Source organism: Diceros bicornis, chromosome 29, assembly GCF_020826845.1.
Source record: "Diceros bicornis minor isolate mBicDic1 chromosome 29, mDicBic1.mat.cur, whole genome shotgun sequence".
NCBI classification, from domain to species: Eukaryota; Metazoa; Chordata; class Mammalia; order Perissodactyla; family Rhinocerotidae; genus Diceros; species Diceros bicornis.
The window spans coordinates 32,734,762-32,757,346 of record NC_080768.1 but is presented as its reverse complement, the minus strand read 5'-3'; the positions used below and the strand labels follow the sequence as shown (position 1 = coordinate 32,757,346).

Below are 22,585 nucleotides of genomic sequence, written 5' to 3'. Positions count from 1 at the left end.
ATAGTCAAATTGTAATGATTTATTGGGTATTAAGCAGGAGAAGGGAGAGGAAGACCACAGAGGGGTCTCGGAGGCTCTCCAATTTTCAGACCTAGACAATTAAGTTGATGGTATAGTATTCACTGAACTAGAGAAGATGGGAGGAGAACTGGATTAAGAACAGAGACAGACAAGGATAAATTCAAATTTGAAGAAGTTAAGATTAAGGTCATTGGGAGATATTCAACATCAACCAAGATGTCCTGGTGGTGTCTAACTCGAAAACTATTATTGGATTTGTGCTTAGCATGCATCTCTATTAGGTACAAAATGACTATGTGAAAAGGAGATGAAGAGAAACCATGTGGTTCTGAGTTATTTTGTAGGGAGAGGATAAATCCTTTTCATCCCTAAGGTGAACCTGCTGGATTAGCCACTTCTCAGGAGCTCACAGCCTTTCAGAAAGCCACATTCCACAAGGAGTCTCACTGTCTGAACACAACAATTTCTCAGTCAGACTCTGGGGGTGCGTGTTTGCCATTCAGAACCTACTATATTTTACTGCACCTCCTGACATTGTTACACAACATTTATTGAAAGCACATTTGATGGTAATGAAGTTTCTATTAACTATGATTAAATCTCATAAAGCACCTGAAGATAATTTAAGATGTGCAGAAGCAGAAAATGAAACATTCGGTTTAGTACATTAGAAAACGTAATTGATTAAATTATCTCATTTACAATAAGTGCTTTCATGAGCTATGCCGTGCACATATTTTCCCCAGTTTGTCATTATGATTTGCCAACAGATATCTTAAGACTTCACTTTCTTTTTACACCTCCCTGCAACTCAAAGCTGGCTCCTCGGCCCGCCTGCTCACAGAGGGCTGCGTGCGAGGCTCTGAGCGATGTTTTCTATCTACCAGGCCTTGCCGAGGATCATGTGTATAGCTATATATAGGAACAGGTTGTTTCTCAATTATCTTCATAATTGACTTTGATTTTGCATCAGTGATGATTCATGTCGTCTTAAACTCAGCCCCTCTTTCACTGAACAACCGCAGCCTAAGTTTGTATAATGCACTCCTAACCATGCAACTTACAGAACTCCGATTGGATTCCTCTGGGAGTCTTTTGCAATCACATTGATTCTGCTAAGGGTATATTTTTAGGAAATCACAAATTAAAACAGTTTAAGTGATTCCGTTGCAGTATCCAGCAATTAAGCATGGTGTTCAGGAGCGAGAACCCCAAGCAAAAACTAATTCAGGAGTCCCCGAGGACTAGAAATAGCTACTGTGGGGTTTATGGCTGGAAGTACAGACGGAACCAAATTAGAATGATACTGGACTCACAAACTAAGCATGAAATTAATTTTTAAAAAACACGTGTGCATTTCTGAGTAACTCTCACGTTGGCCACCACACGGATAGCCATGATCTTGCTTATGTTACACACAAGAACCAGTGTATGGAGTGGGCTCCATGACCAGGCACTTGAGAGTCTAGTTACTCCAGCTGTCATCCTGAGGTCTTGACCCAGGCACAAGCCAAATATTCAGTGACCTGTTTTTTCCTCTCTCTCTCTCAACATGCACATGCACATACACGTACACAACCAGGTTTGCCCACCTTCCATCTTCCTAGGAGTTCAAAATCAAGCACGCACAATGTCAGAGGGCCACTACCTAAGAACCGATAATGACTTTATGGGCAGCAGACGGGGAAGAGAAGTTAAGAATGTTTGTTTTGCAAAGTTCTCAGACTCTGTAAGTAATGGCATCTTTGTATCTAAGCCTGCCTGAAGCACCATAATGAAGTATGAACATAATAGCTTTACTAGATCTTTCTCTCATGTCTCCTGACCCCTAGGTACCTGGGTCCCAAGGTACCTATTTCTGTCTGTCCTCAAAGAATCTTAATTCTTTCAAAGAAGTTAGCTAATAAAAGCTATTAGCCCTCCCAAGCTATTTGATTTTTAGTATCCTAGGATTTAAAAGATCAAAAGCCATTCGTTTTATAACAATGTGGAAGATATTGGCCAGAGATATCTTGCACAAGTTTTACAAACCAAACCAGCCAGCCAGTTAGTTGTCTAACTCTCCCATTGCCAAGAGCTGTACTGCTGACATCTTTCTATCTCATGGTTTCCCTAGTATGCTTTACATATTTCTGAATGTTTGAGAATCATTTGGGGAACATATTAAAATGTAGATTCTCAGGAGCCCCTGCCCGCCTCCCACCCCTGCACCAGGGATTCTAGTTCATTTGTTCTATTCTGAGGCTGGCCATATTTAACAAGCTCCCACCACACCCCAAGATTCTGATGCATGTGGTCGCTGATCCACCTTCTGAGAAATATTTTTCTAAGACAGTAGTTCTCAACCCAAGATGCATGTTGGAATCATATGACGATCTTTAAAAAATAGGGATTCCTAGGTTCTAAGCCACCCCAATTCCAATTCCATTGGTCCGGGGGTACAGCCTGGGAATTGCGATTAAAAAAAAAAATCTACCTGAAGGTGGCTCTAAAGTTCAGCCAAGGCTGAAAACCATAGAGTCAAAGGCTGAGCAGCCAACCATTCAAGCTGTGCTTCTTTTCCCAAATTGACTGGATGCCTAAGATGGAGACAATGCAAAGCCCTCTCCAGGAAGCAAGCCTGTGTATAGAGAGCTCAAGCCAGCACTGACACCAAAATTTCTAGTTCCTGATGATTTCACTGTGGAATGCTGGTTCCTAATCTACCCAGTTGCCACGGATTTCATGGTTTGCCACTCAGGCGCCCATCCTCCTCCTAGGTGGAGAGGCTTGTAGTCAGCCTGTTGCCCAAGGCTGCTCTCACGAAAGCATGTACCGACAAATATTTATTAATTTTAATGCTATAAATCTCCTCAGAAATAAGAATCCTGGATGACATTTGCAGAGAAATGGACTTGTAGGCAGTGGAATCAAGAGGAGAGATTTACTTTTATTCTGAGGGAAGGGAGGGGTGTGCATATTTCCTTTCAATTTAAACCTCTGATATGTGACTCCAAACCCAATGAGGAGAAGCCCTGAAATTTCTGGATCTCTTGTACAGACTTCAATTCTGTTTGGCTCCTAAACAAATACAACAGTAAGGCAACAAATAGGAAAATAAATTATATTCACAAGAGGAAAAATAACTTACTTTGGGGTTTTATTTCATGAAGAGGTTTTTTATCTAAAAGAAAGAAAGAGAAAAAGAAAGTTGCATTTAATAAATTTACATGGAGCAGATATATTTCCTACTTCACCTTATGTCTATCTCTGTAAATGAAATGTTTTCTCTGTTTCCGCAGACAATATGGATTATGTTGTCCATAATTTTCCTTTTCATCCTAATTTTCTTTTCTCTTTTGCAATATTTTTCTAGGGTGATTGCTTTATTCCTTTTTTTATTTTCCCTCAGGCTTACCAGAATGTCTCTCTGTTGCATTTGCTAGATTCCCTTATCAGCATGATGAGAGCAGTGAGCTTGCAGCCCGTCCCGTTTTTATATACAGCCAGAAGACTGCTCAGGTAAAGAGATGCTATTGCACAACATATGATGATAGAAAAATGAACCAGTGAATAAATATTTAAAGAGTTCCTATGTTAGTTTGCGGTGATGGCCTGGAGAAAAAGTTCTAAACTATGCCATTTATCCATTCTTGTTGGGTACGGGTGCAATACTGTGAGCGTGTTGAAAGTTTGTTTTTAAGAAATCACACTTTTTTGTTTCATATCTCTTATCCGTTAAAATGTGTACAATTCTAGGGGTTGGCCCATGGCGTAGTGGTTAAGTTTGGCACACTCTGCTTTGGCGGCCCGGGTTCGTGGGTTCGGATCCCGGGTGCGGACATACACCACTTGTCAACCATGTTGTGGTGGTGACCCAAGTACAAAATAGAGGAAGATTGGCACAGATGTTAGCTCAGGGTGAATGTTCCTCAGCAAAAAAAAAAAAAAAAAAAAAAAAGTATATGATTCTCTTAATGGAAAGGTGTCATTTTCTAATCATGGTGTTGAGCAGTGCAGCAGTCAGATGAGGTGGATAAAGAGAAAAGACATTCAGCCTTTTCCTTAAGCAGGGCCATAGGAGCCAGAGCTCAGATTGAGATGTTTTTATCAATTCTCCCATTGCCCTTCATCCACTCTCTCCTGCTCTGTTTCCCATCACCAAATAATCTTGCAAATCACTATGAGACTTGGCACCTATCGCTTACTTCATCTTATACCACCATCCCTCCATTCTCTATTTCCCTAGTCCCTGCCCCATCCCAGGCCAACACAACTCTGCCACAATGCAGAAACCTGAGAAGACTACGCTTCAGACCATGTCAAGATTCCAGAAGGTTTGCATGGTGCATCATCCCTTTTATTAGTCCCTTCTTAAGGCTTAGACATAACACTGTCAGACTACAAGTACTGAAGCTGTTGCTAATCATTCACAGAGTCACTATGGTAGCGGGACCTTGAAAGGTCACCTTGTGCCGTCCCCTTCCTCCGTTTGCCTGAAGGCGAGCCAAGCGGGGTGAGACACTGTCATTTTGGATTATGTTTTTAACTGAATCAAATCTAGCACAGTACGCATTTGAGAACTTCATAAATATTATCTGACTGACTGCACTGTAACCCCTCCCAGGCAGATATACATGGCTGTATTCCGAATACTTCATGGAATATCACTTACCCTAACCCGCTCCTGCACTTAATACCGATTTTGACAGAAAACCCTTGCAGGGTGCTTTAAATTCAGCCCTTGTGTGTTTTGCCATCTGATTTGTTATGGAAGTAGCTTTTCAAAGTTGTGTGCAAATCACACTCTTGCAAATGGGCCAACCTTTTTTTTTTTCAAGACAAGAGAAAAGTTAACTGGCAAAGGGTAATTTCTGGCAAATTTTTCTTTAAAATGAAAAATCCTCCTAAAAATAATTTGTTCAAGTTGACACAATCATATTCAGATTTTTACACAGTCACGCTTCTTAAAACAGACAACACTTATATTCCCCTCACTGCACAGATTCAGTGCCACTAGTTTTCCTGAGAGCAGGTGGCATGCCCCAAAGTCCAGATGCTAATGCACTCAAGAATTAGAATGAAATGACTTTGGGGGTTTTAACCTAACTTCAGGTTTTGCTTATTGCATCCTATCTGAAAGCATTTGGCAAGGGCACAGCGATGCTGGCAGGCCAAGGCTAAGACATCTGAAAGTGATGCATTGCTAGAACGACACAAAGAGACGCGCAGAACATCTGTTTAGAACTCTGGCTGAGGTTAACAGTATTTTCTTCCTTCTAAACCACAGGAAGGAAGATTATGCCAGGTAGCAAAATGAAACTCTATTAAAAGCAGGTGAGATATATAACTACTCCTCAGAAAAATAAATTGAATACAGCCAGGCTATGAAGAAATCGGGGTGGTAGAGTTCTCCTAGCTGCAGTGAGGAAGGAAGAAAGAGTAAATGGGGCTGGAAAGGGCTAAGGCCCTGAGACAGAGACCCGGGCCACAGGGCACATAGGGCAGAGGAGTGGGGCGTTCCCCACTCTGACCCAGCTCTGGTGTCATCGTCATTGGCCGTGTCGCGTTGTGGGAGTAGTGCAGACTCTCAGGGTCAGAACTGGATTTATTTATTTATTTATTTATTTAGTTTTTTTGTGAGGAGGACTAGCCTTGAGCTAACACCCAATGCCAATCTTCCCCTTTTTTCTTGAGGAAGATTGGCCCTGAGCTAACATCTGTGCCCACCTTCCTCTACTTTATGTGGGATTCCGCCACAGCATGGCTTGACAAGCGGTGCGTTGGTGCGCGCGCGGGATCCGATCCTGCGAACCCCGGGCCGCCTAAGGATCGCACGCACTTAACCGCTTGCTCCACCGGGCCGGCCCCAGGGTCAGAACTGGATTTAAATCTTGAACTGTCTTCATTGTATCTGTGTCATTTCAGTGCTCCCCACAGTAAAATGGTAATAATAATGTCCTTGAAAGTTGGTACTGGGATTAAATATGATAAATGTAAAGCCAACAGCATAAGGCTAGTACATGTTCAGCATCAGTAAATGGTAGCTAATAAATAAAATTATAATTTCAACATATTATGAATAGGATCATCATCACTTGTTCAGAGTAAAAAAATGACTCTGTGCTACTGCTTGGAGACATGTCACAACTCCAAGTCAGAAATTCAAGTGAATTTCAGGGGTGCTTGAATGGCAAAAATTAAGAAACTTGTGTCTAGTCCTGGCCTCTGCTTTCTGAGACTGAGGGCAAGTTAAAATTTCAGTTTCCTGATATGTAGAAAGAAGGGCAGGGACCAGAAGACCCCTGTGGGCTCCCTAGCTTTCACCCACTGTAAATCTGCAGAAGAACACCCAAAGACATTCCACAGAAATCCACTTGAAATGATTTCCTAAAGCAAAGAAAAATTATTCAAAGGGCTGCTGCTCTACCAAAGGATTTGTTACTCTAAGGTCCAGCACATCTTGTGTGTCATGTGCATCCTTTCACGGAAAAGGCTGGAAGCCTCTGGTGCCCAAGAGAACTTTCATCCCCTGGCATCACAGCAAAATTGGGTTCTGCTGTATTTCGTGCAGTACCAGTATCTTGACAGCCAGCTGCTCTCATAGAGCATTTTCCCAGCCTGAAATGTCTGATCAGAGATTGTTCTCCCATGAGCTCAAGAGAAGGCTGCTCATTGACCTCACTATCTTTTGCAAGAACTGCCCACCCCATACTCCAATTTCTTTTATTCTGTTTGCATAATCATTTTATCACAAGCCTCAGGGCCATGCATGCACTTGGCCTTGGCCAACCAAATCCTCCACTTGAATTTTATCTCTCTCCAAGGCCGTGTTCAAATGACCCCTTAGTAAATCAATCCACTAGGGCCATGGTTCTTAATGATGGCTGTGCATTAGAATCATCTGGGGAGCTTTTTAAAAAATACCCATGCAAGACCCCCACTCCAAGAGCTCCTTATTAATTGGGCTTTGTGTTTTTGCAATTACTAAGGGCACCAACACTTCCTAGCAACAAATCTAGGGCTCTGTGTACTCAACTTCAGTTACTCTCTGTCTCCCGAAGAGGCTCTGGGGTAGATATAGCACACAGATGGACTCAGAAGGATTCCTTCTGTATCCTGAAGGAAGAGAAATGTAATTCTGAGCCAGTGGCAGCTGAGCTGTAGTCTGGGAAAATCAAAATGGTTTTGCCAGGGTTTAACATACATGGAGATGTACCTTCTGGGTAAATGGAAATTAATAAGTCATTATAACTCAGTCCTAAAATTATTTTGTGTATTTACAAGTTAAATATGTTTTTTTTGGGGGGGGGAGGAAGATCAGCCCTGAGCTTACATCCATGCCAATCCTCCTCTTTTTGCTGAGGAAGACTGGCCCTGAGCTAACATCTATTGCCAATCCTCCTCCTTTTTTTCCCTTTTTCTCCCCAAGGCCCCAGTAGATAGCTGTATGTCATAGTTGCACATCCTTCTAGTTGCTGTATGTGGGACGCCGCCTCAGCATGGCCCGACAAGCAGTGCGTCGGTGCGCGCCGGGGATCCGAACCCCGGCTGCCAGTAGCGGAGCATGAGCACCCAACCGCCAAGCCATGGGGCCAGCCCCTGTAAAAGTGTTTTTTGAATTTTATTTTTAACAGTGTTTTAAATTGTCATGTTTTCTTTAAAAATCATTTTTATTATTTACATAGTTAGTATTCCGTTGCTGCATCCAAAATAAAAAAACATATATAGATAAGTGCAAAAGAAAAAAAAACCATAATTCCACCACAAAGAGATAACCATTAATGCTAAGTTATATACACAAATTTCCGCTTTATTCTTTATGATTTTATATATATAAGATTATGTGCACACATACACGCTTATACATATATAGTAGCAGCAGACTACATGAAATTGACAATAATTGATCATTTTTACCTAAAAATACATGGAATTGTCTTTTACATATTCTGCAATCTGTTTTCGTCGTTTAGTACTGTAATGCAAATATTGCTTTATATCTGGTGTGTGTGTGTGTGTGTGTGTACAGGTATATATATTTATATATGAGAGATATATATATGAGAAAAGGGGAGAGAGAGAGAGAAAGAGACAACAATCTACCTTTTTATTTTTGGTGGTGATTCATTTTTTTTCTACCTTTCTTTAATTTCTTACTTCCTTTGTTGTATGACATGCTCCCAAAGCATTTCCATGGTATCCATTGTTCTTAAGAGCTATTTATAGCTACACATCTACTTTCTCCCCCCCACCCACCCACCCACATCCAGCCTTATCCTTTCTCTGCCAGGAAACAAATGTGGCCAGCTACATGTAGCCCACATCCTGGGGATCTAAAAGAGCAGGCCTGAGGAGAGACAGCACAAGTGGACTGATGGGTTCAATCTACCGCCCTTAGAGGGGCAAGGGTGCTCCTCAAAAACTATGAGTTGTAATTATTTGAAATTGGCTCCTATGTGCTTTGAATACTACACAGATATGTTTGATACTAGAGTCTATGTTGTTTTTTGAGATTCAGGCCTAGAGCCACTCAATGTGGACTAAGACCCACCAGGACAGTAAGCTGGGACAGCAACGTTCCTTCCAGACAGCAATTCACAAATGTCATTATAGTTAATGTTTACCATTCTTTTATTTCACTAAACCAGTCATATCCCATGTTTTCATCACCAAAGACCATTTTTATTATTTCCTTCTTCATAGATCATATGCTTTGAAACCTTTTTCACCCCCCCAAAAAAGATATGTGTTAATTGTTTTCTTTTAATTTGCCCTCAAGAGCCTTTGTAATCTTAAATTATTTAGGAGCTGATTCTGAGATCTGTGGAATAGTCAGTCATCTCTGTCCATTCTCTGGCTATTTCTTTATTTGCTGGAATTATTCTCTAGCATCAACATGCAGAAATCTGCCATGACTCCACATTGCCTCCAAGTCACGGCCAACTGCTCTGCCTACCTTTACGGTCTCCTATTAACTGTTCCCTCTATACCAAATTTGACTCAGTTTCTGCAGCACCTCAACACAAACCCATGCTCTAGTCCAATCAGTCCATTAATTCTCCAGACTCACTCAATGCTTTTGCCCAAGCTGCTCCCTTTCCTTGGTGTGCCCTTCTTCCTTCAAGCCTCCCACATAAAAATGTCCTGTCTCCAAGGCATAGATCAATTCCTGATTTCTTCATGAACTCTTTGGTGATTACTCTCTTTGCAGGGATCTCTCCCTTCCCTAGACAGTTTACCATAGTTATAGTCACTGAAATACACTGTGGAAAATTTTTCAAAACTGGATTACTTCGTAAGTGCTTATCTGATTTATTTTATACTTTTGTCATCACTGTCAGTTATGGGTCCCTAACATGTAAATCATATTTAAATGATTAGCTTACAAATAATTGGTACTGTAACCAATCACAGCAAGAAAAATAGTGAGGAAGATGAAGTCAAAAGCTATTTTCTTGATTATTTACTGATTGGTAGAAAAGAAATTGAAGTTATTGATTATTGATGTCTTTCATTTATTCATACTTTCCCTCACTCCTATCACTGGAAATAATTAAGAACCAGTGTTATGCTCTCTTAATGCTATCCAAGGCTGCAGGAAATCCCAGGACCTGGCAGATCTACCTTGTATCAGCTCTGGCAGATAATTAGATAAACACGAGGCCTGCTTTGCATTGGCAACACCATTGCGATTGTGTATGTCAGGCAGACATATGACAAGTGGGGATTCTATTCTCTTCTCCTCTGGGTGTTGAAACTTCACTGAGGCAGTAGAACACGCAGAAACACAAAAACCAGCTCTTGTATATACCCTAAAACTCTTCCAATAATCAAAAACATAGAAAAATGGAAAGAGCATAAAACATAGCCCATCTCTAGTTTTCACTCGTTTTAGTTTTTAATTTTCTCATTGTATTTTACTTTCTGGTTCATTTTTAAAAGATCCTGCACAGAAATTACTCTTCAGAGACCACATTTACTGCGCACATTTCTGGGTTAGTTCAGTTCTTGCTTCCTCACTCCCTCCTCCCACCCCCACCACTTCCCAGCTTGTACAGATTATCACAAGATCTAATGCCCCTGTAAAATGCACTCTGAGCACATCCATGGAGGGAAAGTACAGAAAATAAGAAGATTCCTCCCAGGATTTTCCAGTTAGTATTGTCTGTTAGAGAAATTACTGATCTCCCCAGAGATATCTGGGTAATTAGAGAAATTTCAGGATTGAATGGCAAAAACACCCACCTGAATAAAACCTCATAAGGTTTGACACGCGCATCAGTAAATTAAAAACAGCTCTGTCGACATCTTCCATGTAAGAATTGTTCAAGATCCCATCATGTTAATTAGGGGAAGTCAGGTACCACAAGAGATGGTTAATGATGTCACTGCTGATGCCAACGACCTTCCAGAATTGCCCCTCAGCCAAAGCACATGGTTAGCGTGCATTAGGAGAGGTAACCTTCTTCATTTCTTCTTTTAAATTTTAGGTCTCTTCATAGGAATGTCTTTTGTATTTCCTAAACTCAGGCAAATAAATGTCCATAATGACCATGCTCACAAGTATCATTTGTATATTTCATTTTGGAGCTAAATCATTTAAATTTCTAGATTTTATATTATCTTCCTTATGAATTTCTATCCATTCCCTCTGAGTTTTTCTATGTTAGTTTGTTTTTGTCATGGATAAACAGAGTAAAAATGCTCTTGGGTCACTGCAAACACTTTTAAGCACGTGTCTACAAAGACTTTCTATCAGAAATTGGTCTCAAAGTGATAAAATGTAATGTTTCCAACTCTGCTCCAAGGGAAGATGCATATTAAAATCTTTTTTCTATCCTATGAATTATTTTGCTTTGATTCCTTCCCTTCCATCCACAATAAAAATACACATATACACACACATTCAAAACTGAATAAAAATGTTCAGCGTCTATAATTCAAGCTTAAGGGAATAACCTATCGGTTAATGTCATGATGATTACTTTCCTTGCCTTAAGGCAGGAGTGATATCCAAATTATTTAAAAATTATTTAAAAACATCCTTCAGTGTAAGTGCCAGCCCTGACATATGGCTTCCTGCTATGTCCAGGCTTCCTACTATGTTCCTTTAGTCGTTGGATCATAGGGAGGTCTGAGTACGGAACGGATGGGGATAATGGTTGTTAAAATGACTATTTATCAGTTGCCAAGAAAAGACTTAGCAAGTGATATACACAGGCTATCAGTCCTATCTTACAAAAAAAAAAGCTTAAAGAGAAATTGTGTTGTGAGAACCCTTGACTTGTAAATTTTTTAAGCTTCACCAGTCCTCATGCTAGCCACATATTAACCTAACACATTACAGACTAAGCTACTTGTGTGTAGAGTATATATCTGTGTTTTCCACCTATTCCCATTACCTAGAACAGTAAATGGAATGGAATATAGTAGGTACTCAATAAATATTTGCTGAATGAATGAGTGCTGCTAAGTCTTGTATGTAATTTCAATTACAAGCAGTACAAAGTCAGGGTCCATAAATTTCCTATGGTCTGTACAACTTTCTAGGGCATTGTGTTTCTCAGTGACGGGACTGGAGTGGAATCCTAGAAGCCTGATTTGATGATTCAGTTCCTAGGTGAGGCTGGCAAACTGCTTTGTTGGGGTAAGGTATGGGGTTACCTTTGTTTCATATCTAAAAGTCATCCCCCCACACTCTGCATAATAATCATCCAAACGGTTAATTTTAGGTGTGATTGAATTAGAATTTCTCCTCAAAACTGTCTATAAAACTTATCTGAAGCACTGACACGTCAGTGGTATTCTTTTCATATTTTATATGTATACATGTATAAAATATGAAATATACATATAAGCACACATATATGAAAGCTACACTTAAGACATAAACTTGTAATGATTTCACATTTTTGTACTGGGATGAAACTTGGAGATCTTGCCCAGCCACTTTGTTTTACAGATACGGACACAAGGTACAGAACTGTGCAAGATTTGCTCAAAGTCACACATTAGTTAACACAGCACCTGAACTAACACCTAGGACTCCTGACTCAGTTCAGGGTCCTTTTCACTACCCCATGATCTCTTCCCAAATGATCACGGCAATTTTCCATTCCACTGAACACTGACATTGTCCTCTACCAAACACATGTACACAAGGCCAGGTCTTTACTTCTTATAATACTGACACTTCTCTGGAGAAAGGGGAAGGCTGGGGTTAATGAGGTATATTGAGGATATTAATATCATCTTCATTTTATGTATCACCTTTCTCAATCATCTTGAAGAGACACGTGTATTTAACTTGTAATTTAAAGAGAAAAGGTAGAATCAAAACAGAGAGGTTTCCTCTATCTCTATTAATTCCTTTTGCCCAGCACACCCCAGAGGCCACTGAATTCTTTACAGGAGTAGATGACTCAGTTTTAAATCACATCCCTGATTGGGTTCTTGCCATTTCTTTTATAGCTGGACCACTCTATGATCTCAGACATTAAATCTTTCTCTAGTCCAGACTAATATTTCTTAGTCATGGTTTTTGTACTGTTGCATCCTGATTAAATACACCACAAATGTAGAATTTGGAATTCTCAGAATTAATAACATGGAGATAGTTTGTTTTATATGACAGACAGCCTAAATTTTGGAAGCTATTTGGCTAGAGGGAACTTTGGATATCAGTAGTTACTGACAGCCAAATCTATTCAATATTGGAAAAAATACGGCAAAATTGCTAATTTTGGGATGTGGGAATGTGGAATAAGGGAAGTACTGGCCATGTAACAAATGTCATCGTTCCAGAATGATTGGCAACAGAAAAGTAATCCTCGGATCTGTAGATTACTGTATAGTCTAGTAGTGTGTATGTTGGATTTTTTTTTCCCAATGTGAAAGGATTTTTGAATTTGTATTGACAAATTAGGATTTGCTTTATAAAAATTTATTTTCTCATGAGGTTGTTAGAACACGTGTATTTCATAACCTGAGGGAAACCTACATATCCTATTGTCAGTATTGTGAGGACTGATTTTTTCACTTCCGGATCATCCAGGCTGCTCTCCTGGGCCTTCTGCTTGAGTTATTTTTAATTAGTGGTTACAATCATAGAATTTTAGAACTGGTTGGGACCTCATCAATCACCTAGTCTGTCTCTTCCTCAGGACCAAATCCCACCTGCAAAGGAAGAAGGGAAAAATCAAGGGCTGTTCATTTAGCTACTTAGAAGATTTGGGAAAGGTTATTGAAACTTTGGTCTGATGTGAAGTGTAGGAATCCTTATGAATTGCTAGGGTCCTCCTACACTCTGTTTTCCTACAACTTTGAGACAGTATGTCTCAAATTACTGCTGAGGACTGGTTTGTATAAAGAATGCAATTTGTATCTCTTAAAGTAGATTCTATTAGGCACACTGTATTAGTCAGATATATTAGGACATGTTTTAACAAAATCTAAAGTATCATACTGTTTATATTTTTGTAGAACATGGAAAACATACCTTTTCTGCCACAGGAATCTCTTTTACACACACACACACACACACACACAATATTGTTATTATTTATACAAATGGAATGCCTACTGCTAAATGCTTTACATGGATTATCTCATTTTCTCCTCAAAAAGAACCCTTTCTAACAGACACTATTACAACTTTTATTTTATAGATGTACAAATTTAGGCTCAGAGAAATTAAGAAACTTGCTCATTGTATTGTAATCAAAATTCAAACTCAAGCAATTTGACCCCAGAGGCTTAATTCTTTCTTCAACCTGTTCTTTATCTATGGGATAAATGTTTGAATCCTGTTGGCTCAGCTCATTCATTTCTCCCACTTCTAGGTTCATGTCCATTTCTAATCTTTCAAAAGGAGAATAACCAGTTTCAACTCAGAATCACAGAGGGCCTTGGAAGGCTATTTGGTCTTTGCTCTGAATGCCAGATAAACCCAGGCCCATCCTGGGCCCAGCCCTCATGGAAGCTCAACTTCTGTACCTTCTAACTATCCCCAGTTCAAAGCTAATGCCTTCCTTGTGCGTCTAGGGGATGTCATCTACAAAATCTCTTTTCTTTGTAATGGATTTGCAATTTCCACCAACTATCTGGTTCTATGTCTAAAATTCCACTTTCTTAAGAAATGTTTGTAAGCTTCTTAATGGGTTTTCTGTCTCCAGTTTACACTGTCACAGGGATCCGTTCTTATTTGTCTGTTCAGTTTTCTTGGGTTTTTGTTCAGTTTTGTCTTTTTATTCTCTCTCTAAGTAATGTGATCTGGGGTAATGTATCCTGCTCTCCAGCTGCCCAAATTTAATTTTAAAGTCCTTCCTCTTTACAGTGGTGTTTTATTTCAATTCCTCTTATAAAATGAACAAAGTTAACAAGATGTCCCTGAGAGAAACAATCTTCCAGAGATCATGTTTCTGAAGCACGACATACACGTCCTGTCCAATTCCAACAAAAGAATGTAAGCACAGTGTGAAAGTATATATTGAGATACGTTGGGGAGAAAAGCAGATAGAAATAGGAAATAGGAATAAGAAAAAGTAGCCGGAAGAAACAGACAGGAGAATAATTGCCTTGACTTCTATTAGCTGAGAAAGAAGTTCTTACCTAGGTTATTCTATCATGACTATGCACATGTCACACAGGTCTATGAGGAAATAAAGAGAAGATAGTGACAGAAGGAAAACTCCTGGATTGACAAAGGGCACCTTAAGTGTTTCAGAGCTGCTTGATAACAATGGCCACAGATTTATATCGGCTTGCAAAATACACATCAATCGTGGATCAATGGATGAAGGCCAATCCTCATTTGGAAGGGGGATTGTGTTCAAAAAGCAATCAGTTGTCTTTATCTTTTTATTATTATCTTTCTATTAACAAGGCATAAAAGTAGAAAAGCCTATAATGGGTGGATAACGAAGGGGAGAGATTTTATGGTAATTTATTGTATGTGGTTTATTCTTTATCCTCTTTATGCTCGATTCCACTCTGGATATGGCACTGGATTGCAAGTCTTCTTATCACAAGGTGCAAAAATAATAGCTTTAGCCTTGTAGAACAAAAAAAAAAAAAATGCTTTCACTAGACACATGAGTATTGAGATATCTCTGCTTTATTTTCTTTTTTAATTAAGCACAATGGAAACTTTAGTTGTGAACCACTCCACTCTGTCTCGTTAAAGCTCATTACTCACTGGTCTTCTTATTGGGTCCCCTAACAGGAAAGTGTTTATTGGGGCATAGGGGAGAGATTGTTGCTAAGCTGCTAATGACACCATATGTGTCCAAATCTACATTCTTATTATTCCTGTGGGTCTGCAATATTATATCCACATTTGCTATGCAGTACACATGAAGGCAACTCTGAATTAATCAATTGTTTGTTATGCAGAAAGGCAGCTATTGGGCATTTCTAGGAAAAATATGTAAAAAGGAACACCTATGTACTATAAATAGAATGGAAATGGGTCTTTAATATTAAAACTACTTGGGAGAATTAGCAAGCAGTAGGAAACTTCATGGCAACTTAAGGATGCATTGTGCTAGCATGTTCTCTTGCTGATGCCATTTTTATGTCTTTGCTACATAGTTTAACTATGCTATAATTAAGCAATTGTGCAGTGCAGCTGGCTCCGAAATATGAACTTGTCCAAAAAAAAAGTTTAAGAATGAGTCAGGTATGATTCCTGACTCTGCCGAAAGAAAGGAAATGATGGGTTTTGTTTTAGTAAAGGGAAACCCATCCTTTATAATCCTGTATACTGTACAAAATAGGCATTCCGTAAACCACTAGCAAAAAGTAAGAGTTGTTTCAGATGCACTCAGCTAACTCCAGAGTGAAAATTCTCTTCTTCAGTGCCCTAGGAAATACAGGGAGGGGACCGAGGTAATTACTGTAATGGATAACAATGAAGCTTAGAATGGTCTAAGAGAAAATGCTTACCATAGCAACCTTTACTTTGATGTGATTACAGGCTCACCTTTTCAGGTCCTTCCTTTAGGTCATTTAAGTAGATCATTCAAAAGACAATGTGGTTAGATTATTAGATGTCACTTGGTGATGCTTATTTGAAGCTGCTATTGTACAGATGTCTTTATCCTTGATGTGATTTCCAAAGTGGCAATTCAAACTTTTCTTATCAATGTACCCATCAGAAAGGAAAACAAACCACCATTTAACTGATAGTTCAGTTTTTGAACTGGCAATGCTGAACTGACCTATCTTACATCTTGACAAGAAGGACGGATTAGCCATCAGGTAGCTCAGCCTTCAAGATTTCCTCTCTCTTTCAGGCCGCTGTGGCATTTCTCTGGCTTCCATCTCACTACACATCTAGGCACTAACCCCCTCTGAAGCAGATCCACTTAACCTTTTCAAGCCAAAGCCCTGAGTTTTATAGCTGCTGGAATAAAGGGAGAGGGAGCAGGCTTCTCTTATTCCTCAGGATCAAACTAAACACCCCACCATTTCACCCTTCTGTTCCTGTCAATGAGGCATGTGTGTGTTGTTTACCTCTGGCTGTGATCCCCAGAGCATGGAAGCTAAGTTCAGCAAGTAGAAAGGACAATGGTCAAAAAACTACCTGATTCTGCTATTTAAGCTCAGAAAGCATGGATCTATAAGCTCTTGTTTCTTGATAATCACACCACACAATTATCTTTCTGGGAAAAAAATGTTGTAGTATAAAGGCATTGGCTGTTTAGTTTATGCTTGCAATTTGGATCCTTGGGCTAACTGCTATTGGCAAAAATTTCCTAATCTTACTTCTTGCCAGTCTTGGAGCATTTATTTTCTTGTTGAGGGCATTGAGGTGTGGCCATCTGTGATAGCTTAACACTAAGGTTCTGTGCTCCAGTCACAAGTGACCAAGCAACAATCACACCCAAATATTAAAGTGATCATTCAGAGCTGGCAGCTCCATCTCTAGGAGACATGCAGCCCTCAGGGACAACAAAGGAAATCCAAATGCTTTGTTGAAAGCTAAATAAAATCAAGGAATTGTAGGTCATCCAAGAGCCAAGCAATGTCATTGTTAAACCTCTAAGAGAAGTTGGGAATTGAGGAATTGCTTTAGGGTCATGTTTGACATAAAGGGGAAAAATTAGGATGAAGGAAATTCCCAAATTGGAACATGACCTAGATCCTTCACAAAGCTACTGCTCCATAAAGCTGTTGCCAAATGTTATTTTAATCAAATCCAGCCTTTATTGGATCTCTATCCTGAGAGCACAGCTAGTTTCACCAAGAGTGCTCCGACAGAGTACCAGCAAGAAGCACAGAGTGATGCTGGCATCATTTAACTAGATTGCTGTTCATTGCTTCCTGCAGAGATAGTAAAATGTTATTCATTTTCATTGACATTCGTAGCCCACTCTCCATCTAAAAGGGCAGAATATATCCCGGTGTTGGGCTGTTATAAACACACCCCCTTCCCACTGATATATACATAAATCTCATTCCCTTCTATGGCTTCATTCTTTCCCCTTTAGAAGCTTAGTCACTGTAGCCATCAAGAGTCTCTGATTGTGTTTGACAGACATTAATATGCATTCTACGGAGGCAAAGGATGCTAGAAAAACTATGCTTAAATAGAAAAGGAAATAGAGGAATGAATAGATTGAATAGAAAGAAAAGGCTCACATAACATTTTAAACTCATGAGGGGATTTAACAGAGGTCTTACCACCCATGCTAAACATATTCCAAATCTCATTGTCTTCCTAGCTATTTCCAGTATAGGAAACTAGAAACAGAATACCCACTAAACTACACATGTGTGACTAACACTGTACATGGCCAATGTCCATAGGAAGGGTTCATTCAGGAAACTAATGAATTGCTTAAAGCAACTGCCTAAACTATGGCCATGACTGGCTCCAAGGAAAGAACTAAGCTTTGGAACTTTACAAGTACATATGCATCTGAGATGGTTCATTATATGTGTCATCTTGATTGGGTCATCAGGTGCCCAGATATTTGATCAAACATTATGCTGTGAGGATGTTTTCAGATGAGACCAACAGTTAAATCGGCAGACTCAGAAAAGCAGATTGTCTTCCATAACGTGGGTGGGCCTCATCCAATCAGTTGAAGGCCTGATCCTCCATAAGTAAGAGAGAATTCTCCTGACTGATAGTCTTTGAACTGGGACATCAGCAGATTTTGGACTTGTCAGCCTCCATAATAACATGAGCCAATTCTTTATAACAATTTTTTTTACATATCTATCTATCTGTGTGTGTATATGTGCATATATATCTTATATCCTATTGGTTCTGTTTCTCTGGAGAACCCTGATGAACACACATCTCAGATTTTAGAGTTGGGATCTAGGCTTGCCAGTATACTCTCAGTGCTGGTAGTTCCTCTCAGCCCTAAACAGAACTCTTACTCAAATGACAAATGACTACCTATTACAATACAAGTGCAAATAAACAACATTCACATATTTAATAACAATTTTTTCTTACATTACGAGCTAATTATTGTCTGTCTTCAGTCAGTAACTCTAAGACTAAGTCTTAGTCAACTAAGGTTGAAGTCTGAAATCCATAGATTTTTCCCCAAGTGCAAGTCCAATCGGTGGTTGATGGGAAAGGTTATTACTATGATTATAGAAAATTCAACCAGTAGCCAAAGAGTTATATTGTCAATGGCTCCTTAGAAGACATATGAGATTTACAGTCCTAACTGTATCAATTAAAAAAAAAAAATATGGCTACATGTTTAAAAAATAGTCACACCTCAAGGTGTATTTCAGAAAAATCTGGTGGTAGTCAAGTGTGGTCGCAAACACATTTCCTTAACCTCTTGCTACTGAGTTTTGTGTTCAGTTTTCTTACATTTTGGAAGGGGGTAGGCATTTTGAGCAAGGCAAATGGCTGGGATGTATTTATTAAAGAGCACGGCCCTGCCATCACTGAGATTGGTGGCTAGGTTGACTTCTATCACAGTCCGTTGTATTGTATCTGACACATGCAGGTCACTTAGCACTTGTACTGAGCAAGTCAAGGCACTATGGGGTTTTAGTAAGTGCTTGTTTCAATGTATTAACCATTTTCACCAATGTATTAACCATACAGATTCATTTTGAAAATACAACAGTTAGCATGTTTGAATATGCTTGCTTTCAAGGATACTCGGTCATATTGATACAGAAAAATAAATCCAAATTAGATATTTCCTTCATACTGTCCTTTTCCCAAATAAAAAGTGACACATACTCCTGAAAAGATGACAAACTATTGAGCCACATTACTTTTGGCTGGATATTTCCCAAGAAGGCAACCCAATTCTAGAGAATAAGTCTGCCTTGAATCTCCTGTTTTTTAAGGACCTTAGTAAAATCAATACTTCTTGGCTCACTGAATGGGCAAATGGAGAAGAGATTAATATTTATTGAGCACCTACTCTGTGCCATGAAATATTCAAATATATTCTTTTATCATTGAGCCTTGACAATATCCAAAAATAGGTGCCATTTTTGGTACTTACAGTCAGAGGAGTTAAGCAGTTAAGTGACTTGTCCAGAGTCACAAAGCTAGTGAGGGATAGCACTAAACTAAAACCTGTCTCTATGTAACTCTGTTTGATTCTCTCATACGTTCTTACCCAGACAGATAGTCACTTGGGAATGGTAGTAGTGTAATCTTAGGAATGAAGCTAAGGCTTGGAAGTTTTAAAATGAACATTCTATTTCCTGCTCTGCCAGACCGATTTGATCCAAAGCCACCCACTTCCTCAGGTGGCATATTTTTTCCCCTCATTTGTAAGATAACAGTCACAACTCATGTCCTCTGCCACACAAAACCATGATCTTTGAAGATTATTAAATGCTTTATAGTGCTGTAAAATTCTTGGGTGAGATATAAGCATATGGTGATCAGTGTCAGAATTTCACCAAACTTAAGAATGGTGGCTACTAAAAGAAAAGAACTGCTAAGCTAAAAAGTCTAAAACATTTTCTTAAATCATTCCTCTTAAAATCTTACCTGGTTAGATTAATAATAAGTACACACATATAAGAAACTTACAGTGATAAAATATTTAAAATCACCCCATCTCTACTAAAAATTTTTCTACTTTTCAACACTTTTCACACCTTTTCTTTTTGCTCTAGGCGATTTTGTTTTCTGCTAACTTATTTCAGCAAATTCATGGTCATGACATTTCTTTTCATATCATGGACAAACATTGAAGATGTTGAACAGAAGTTGTTACCTAGAATGCAGAGACCATCCGTGCAGTTCTCGGATTCCTGGCTTAGACCTTCACAGAACTTGCCCCCGTTTCTTGGGGCCGGAGCCGTGCACTCCCGGATCCGCAAATGCTCACACTCCGGACTACAGACTGACCACTCGCTCCACACTTCCCAGCTCCCGTCCACTTCAAAGGGAAATAAAAGGAACCATCATTAGAATGAATCAGGCAGTTGTCTGGAGACTCACCCCAGGACTGCTGTTCTTAGAGCTGGATTTTAAAGAAATCACCACCACAACAAAAACAAAATAATCTGTTTTTATCTTCTCTCCATGGTTTCTTTTCTAAAGAGATAGGCTAACAAATGCAGTGGTGTAATTCTCTTGCTATTTCAGAATGAGACCAGTTACTGAATTTCAGCAAGCATTCGAATTACAAGTGCCCTTGGGTTGGTTAATAATGTCATTATCCATTCTTTCCCAGTCTTTCATGCCCAAGTGCATCTTAGATGGACAGATAAACTATGTGCAGTTTATTAACTAACCACTAGTAATCACCACTTCCTATGGGTTGACAGTATAGAACAGAAAGTAGAATGAACTATCTTTAAGCCCTAAAAGCCCCTAAACAATATAAACCTAAACTGATATATATTGATAGTATTAAACTAAAACAGGTCAGTCAAACCCCAAGATACCAGGATTTATGTAAATAGAATTTCTTGGGTCATGGATTGCTGCTGTATGTAGAAATGAATAAACTGAATTAATTCCACTAAAAATCAACTCTAGAGATTATGGCAGCTGTTTGAAGCAACTGTCCCATTACCCCCTAGGAATAGTCCAATCATGCTTATGTGGGTTATTTAAGATACTGCAATTTTTAATCTAGAGCAATTAGTCAAGAATAGAGTCATATAAAAAGTACTGAACTTGAAGCAAAATGTGTGAGTCTTTGTCTTGGTTCTGTCAACTTATTAGCTGAGCAACCGTGGGCAAATCATTTAGACTCACTTTACCATTTCTGTCAACTGGGGATAATAAAACTCACAACACAGAGTTCAATGACATTACATGTGTAAAAGTATCTTGCACAGTACCCGGCACATAGTAAGCACTCAATAAATGTTTACTTAATACAAGTTCAAAATGAAACTCTGAGAATATGCTGCTGGTGAGAGTCTCACCTTAGCTTTCAGTGGAACTAGATTTTAAATTTTAAAGACATGAGGCTCTAGTCCAGTGTCCTCAGAGTTAATGTTTTATGATGCATATGAGACCCAGGATCAATTTATTTCTCAGTGGGAGGATATGCTTTCCATAAAGAAAGTCATCGTCCATCTCATCTATTTCTCATTGTATAAATTGGGTTAGAGCCACTAAGAGATGGACAAAAGAACTTATAAACGCCATATTTGATAACTGAAGTCTCTCTACTCAGAAAGGAAGGCAAGCATAGACCAAATGTAAAATATAAACTTCTGTGATACTGTACAATCTCTGCCAATTGCATTGTAGATAAATACAAAGCTAAACCTGACAAGGTCAGTTGATTGGTAACTGATGACAAAGGGTCAAATTTTTGGTACCTGTTTTGTGCTCACAGACAACTCAGTCTCTGCTAGCTATTATAAAGATGAATGCCACAACATGGGAGAACCCAAGGAGAGAAGGGGATGGCTTAGCCCAACCAAACACTGGTAATATAAAAATACTTCAAAGCATTTGGCTTATTGATGATGAGTGTCCAAGGTCATTGAGTATTTAAAAAAGATATGCCCCTAAACAGAGGTATTTCACCCATGTTCTTGCTATTCCAATGATTTCCACATTAGCACTTTGGACAAAGGCTCCATTCTAAGAACTTGGGAGAGGGTAACTTTGGGAAGGAAAGTTATATTGAATGCTTCACACCAGCATAATAGTGTTGGTGGATCAGAAGGGAAAAGGGGATCTACATATATCTCACCAGGACAAAGAGAAGTGCAGGTTATTTTCTGCACTGACATGCCCTCACAAAAGGCCCCACCATTGAGAGGAGCTGGGTTGGTGCAGGTCCGGGAACGTTTCTGCCATCCTCTACCACAGCGAACATTGCAGGCTGACCACTCTGTCCAGGAAGACCAGCCTCCATTCACTGAGAGAGAAAAATGGGGAGGGGAGAAAAAAAGGAGAGAGGTTTTTACTGATTGCCTACTATGTGCAAGCCACTGTGCCAGGTGTTGTGAGTTGGGCATTCCGGGACCAAGAGACCATGTGGACGCCCACTGGCTCTCCATCTTCAGGCAACAGTGGGGCTTCCCTCATCTCTGTGCCTCAGTCTACTCATCTGATATAGGAGGGACACAGAGAATTTTCTTTGCAGAGAAATTATGAAAAATA

General features: G+C 39.4%; 1 protein-coding gene across 6 annotated transcripts in view; it reads right to left on the bottom strand.

Annotated features, from left to right (window-relative positions):
- The window catches only part of UNC5D (unc-5 netrin receptor D), a 520,162-nt gene that overhangs the window by 80,590 nt on the left and 416,987 nt on the right, over window positions 1-22,585 (bottom strand). For 2 of the 6 annotated variants that reach the window (XM_058525190.1, XM_058525195.1), the window contains exons 6-8: window positions 22,173-22,340; window positions 20,226-20,390; window positions 3,152-3,184 (exon numbers count right to left, since the gene is read on the bottom strand). In XM_058525190.1, the coding sequence (XP_058381173.1) occupies window positions 3,152-3,184; window positions 20,226-20,390; window positions 22,173-22,340 (366 nt within the window). The remainder of the gene's footprint in view (window positions 1-3,151; window positions 3,185-20,225; window positions 20,391-22,172; window positions 22,341-22,585) is intronic. The other 4 variants (XM_058525192.1, XM_058525193.1, XM_058525191.1 and 1 more) reach the window with 4 other exon arrangements.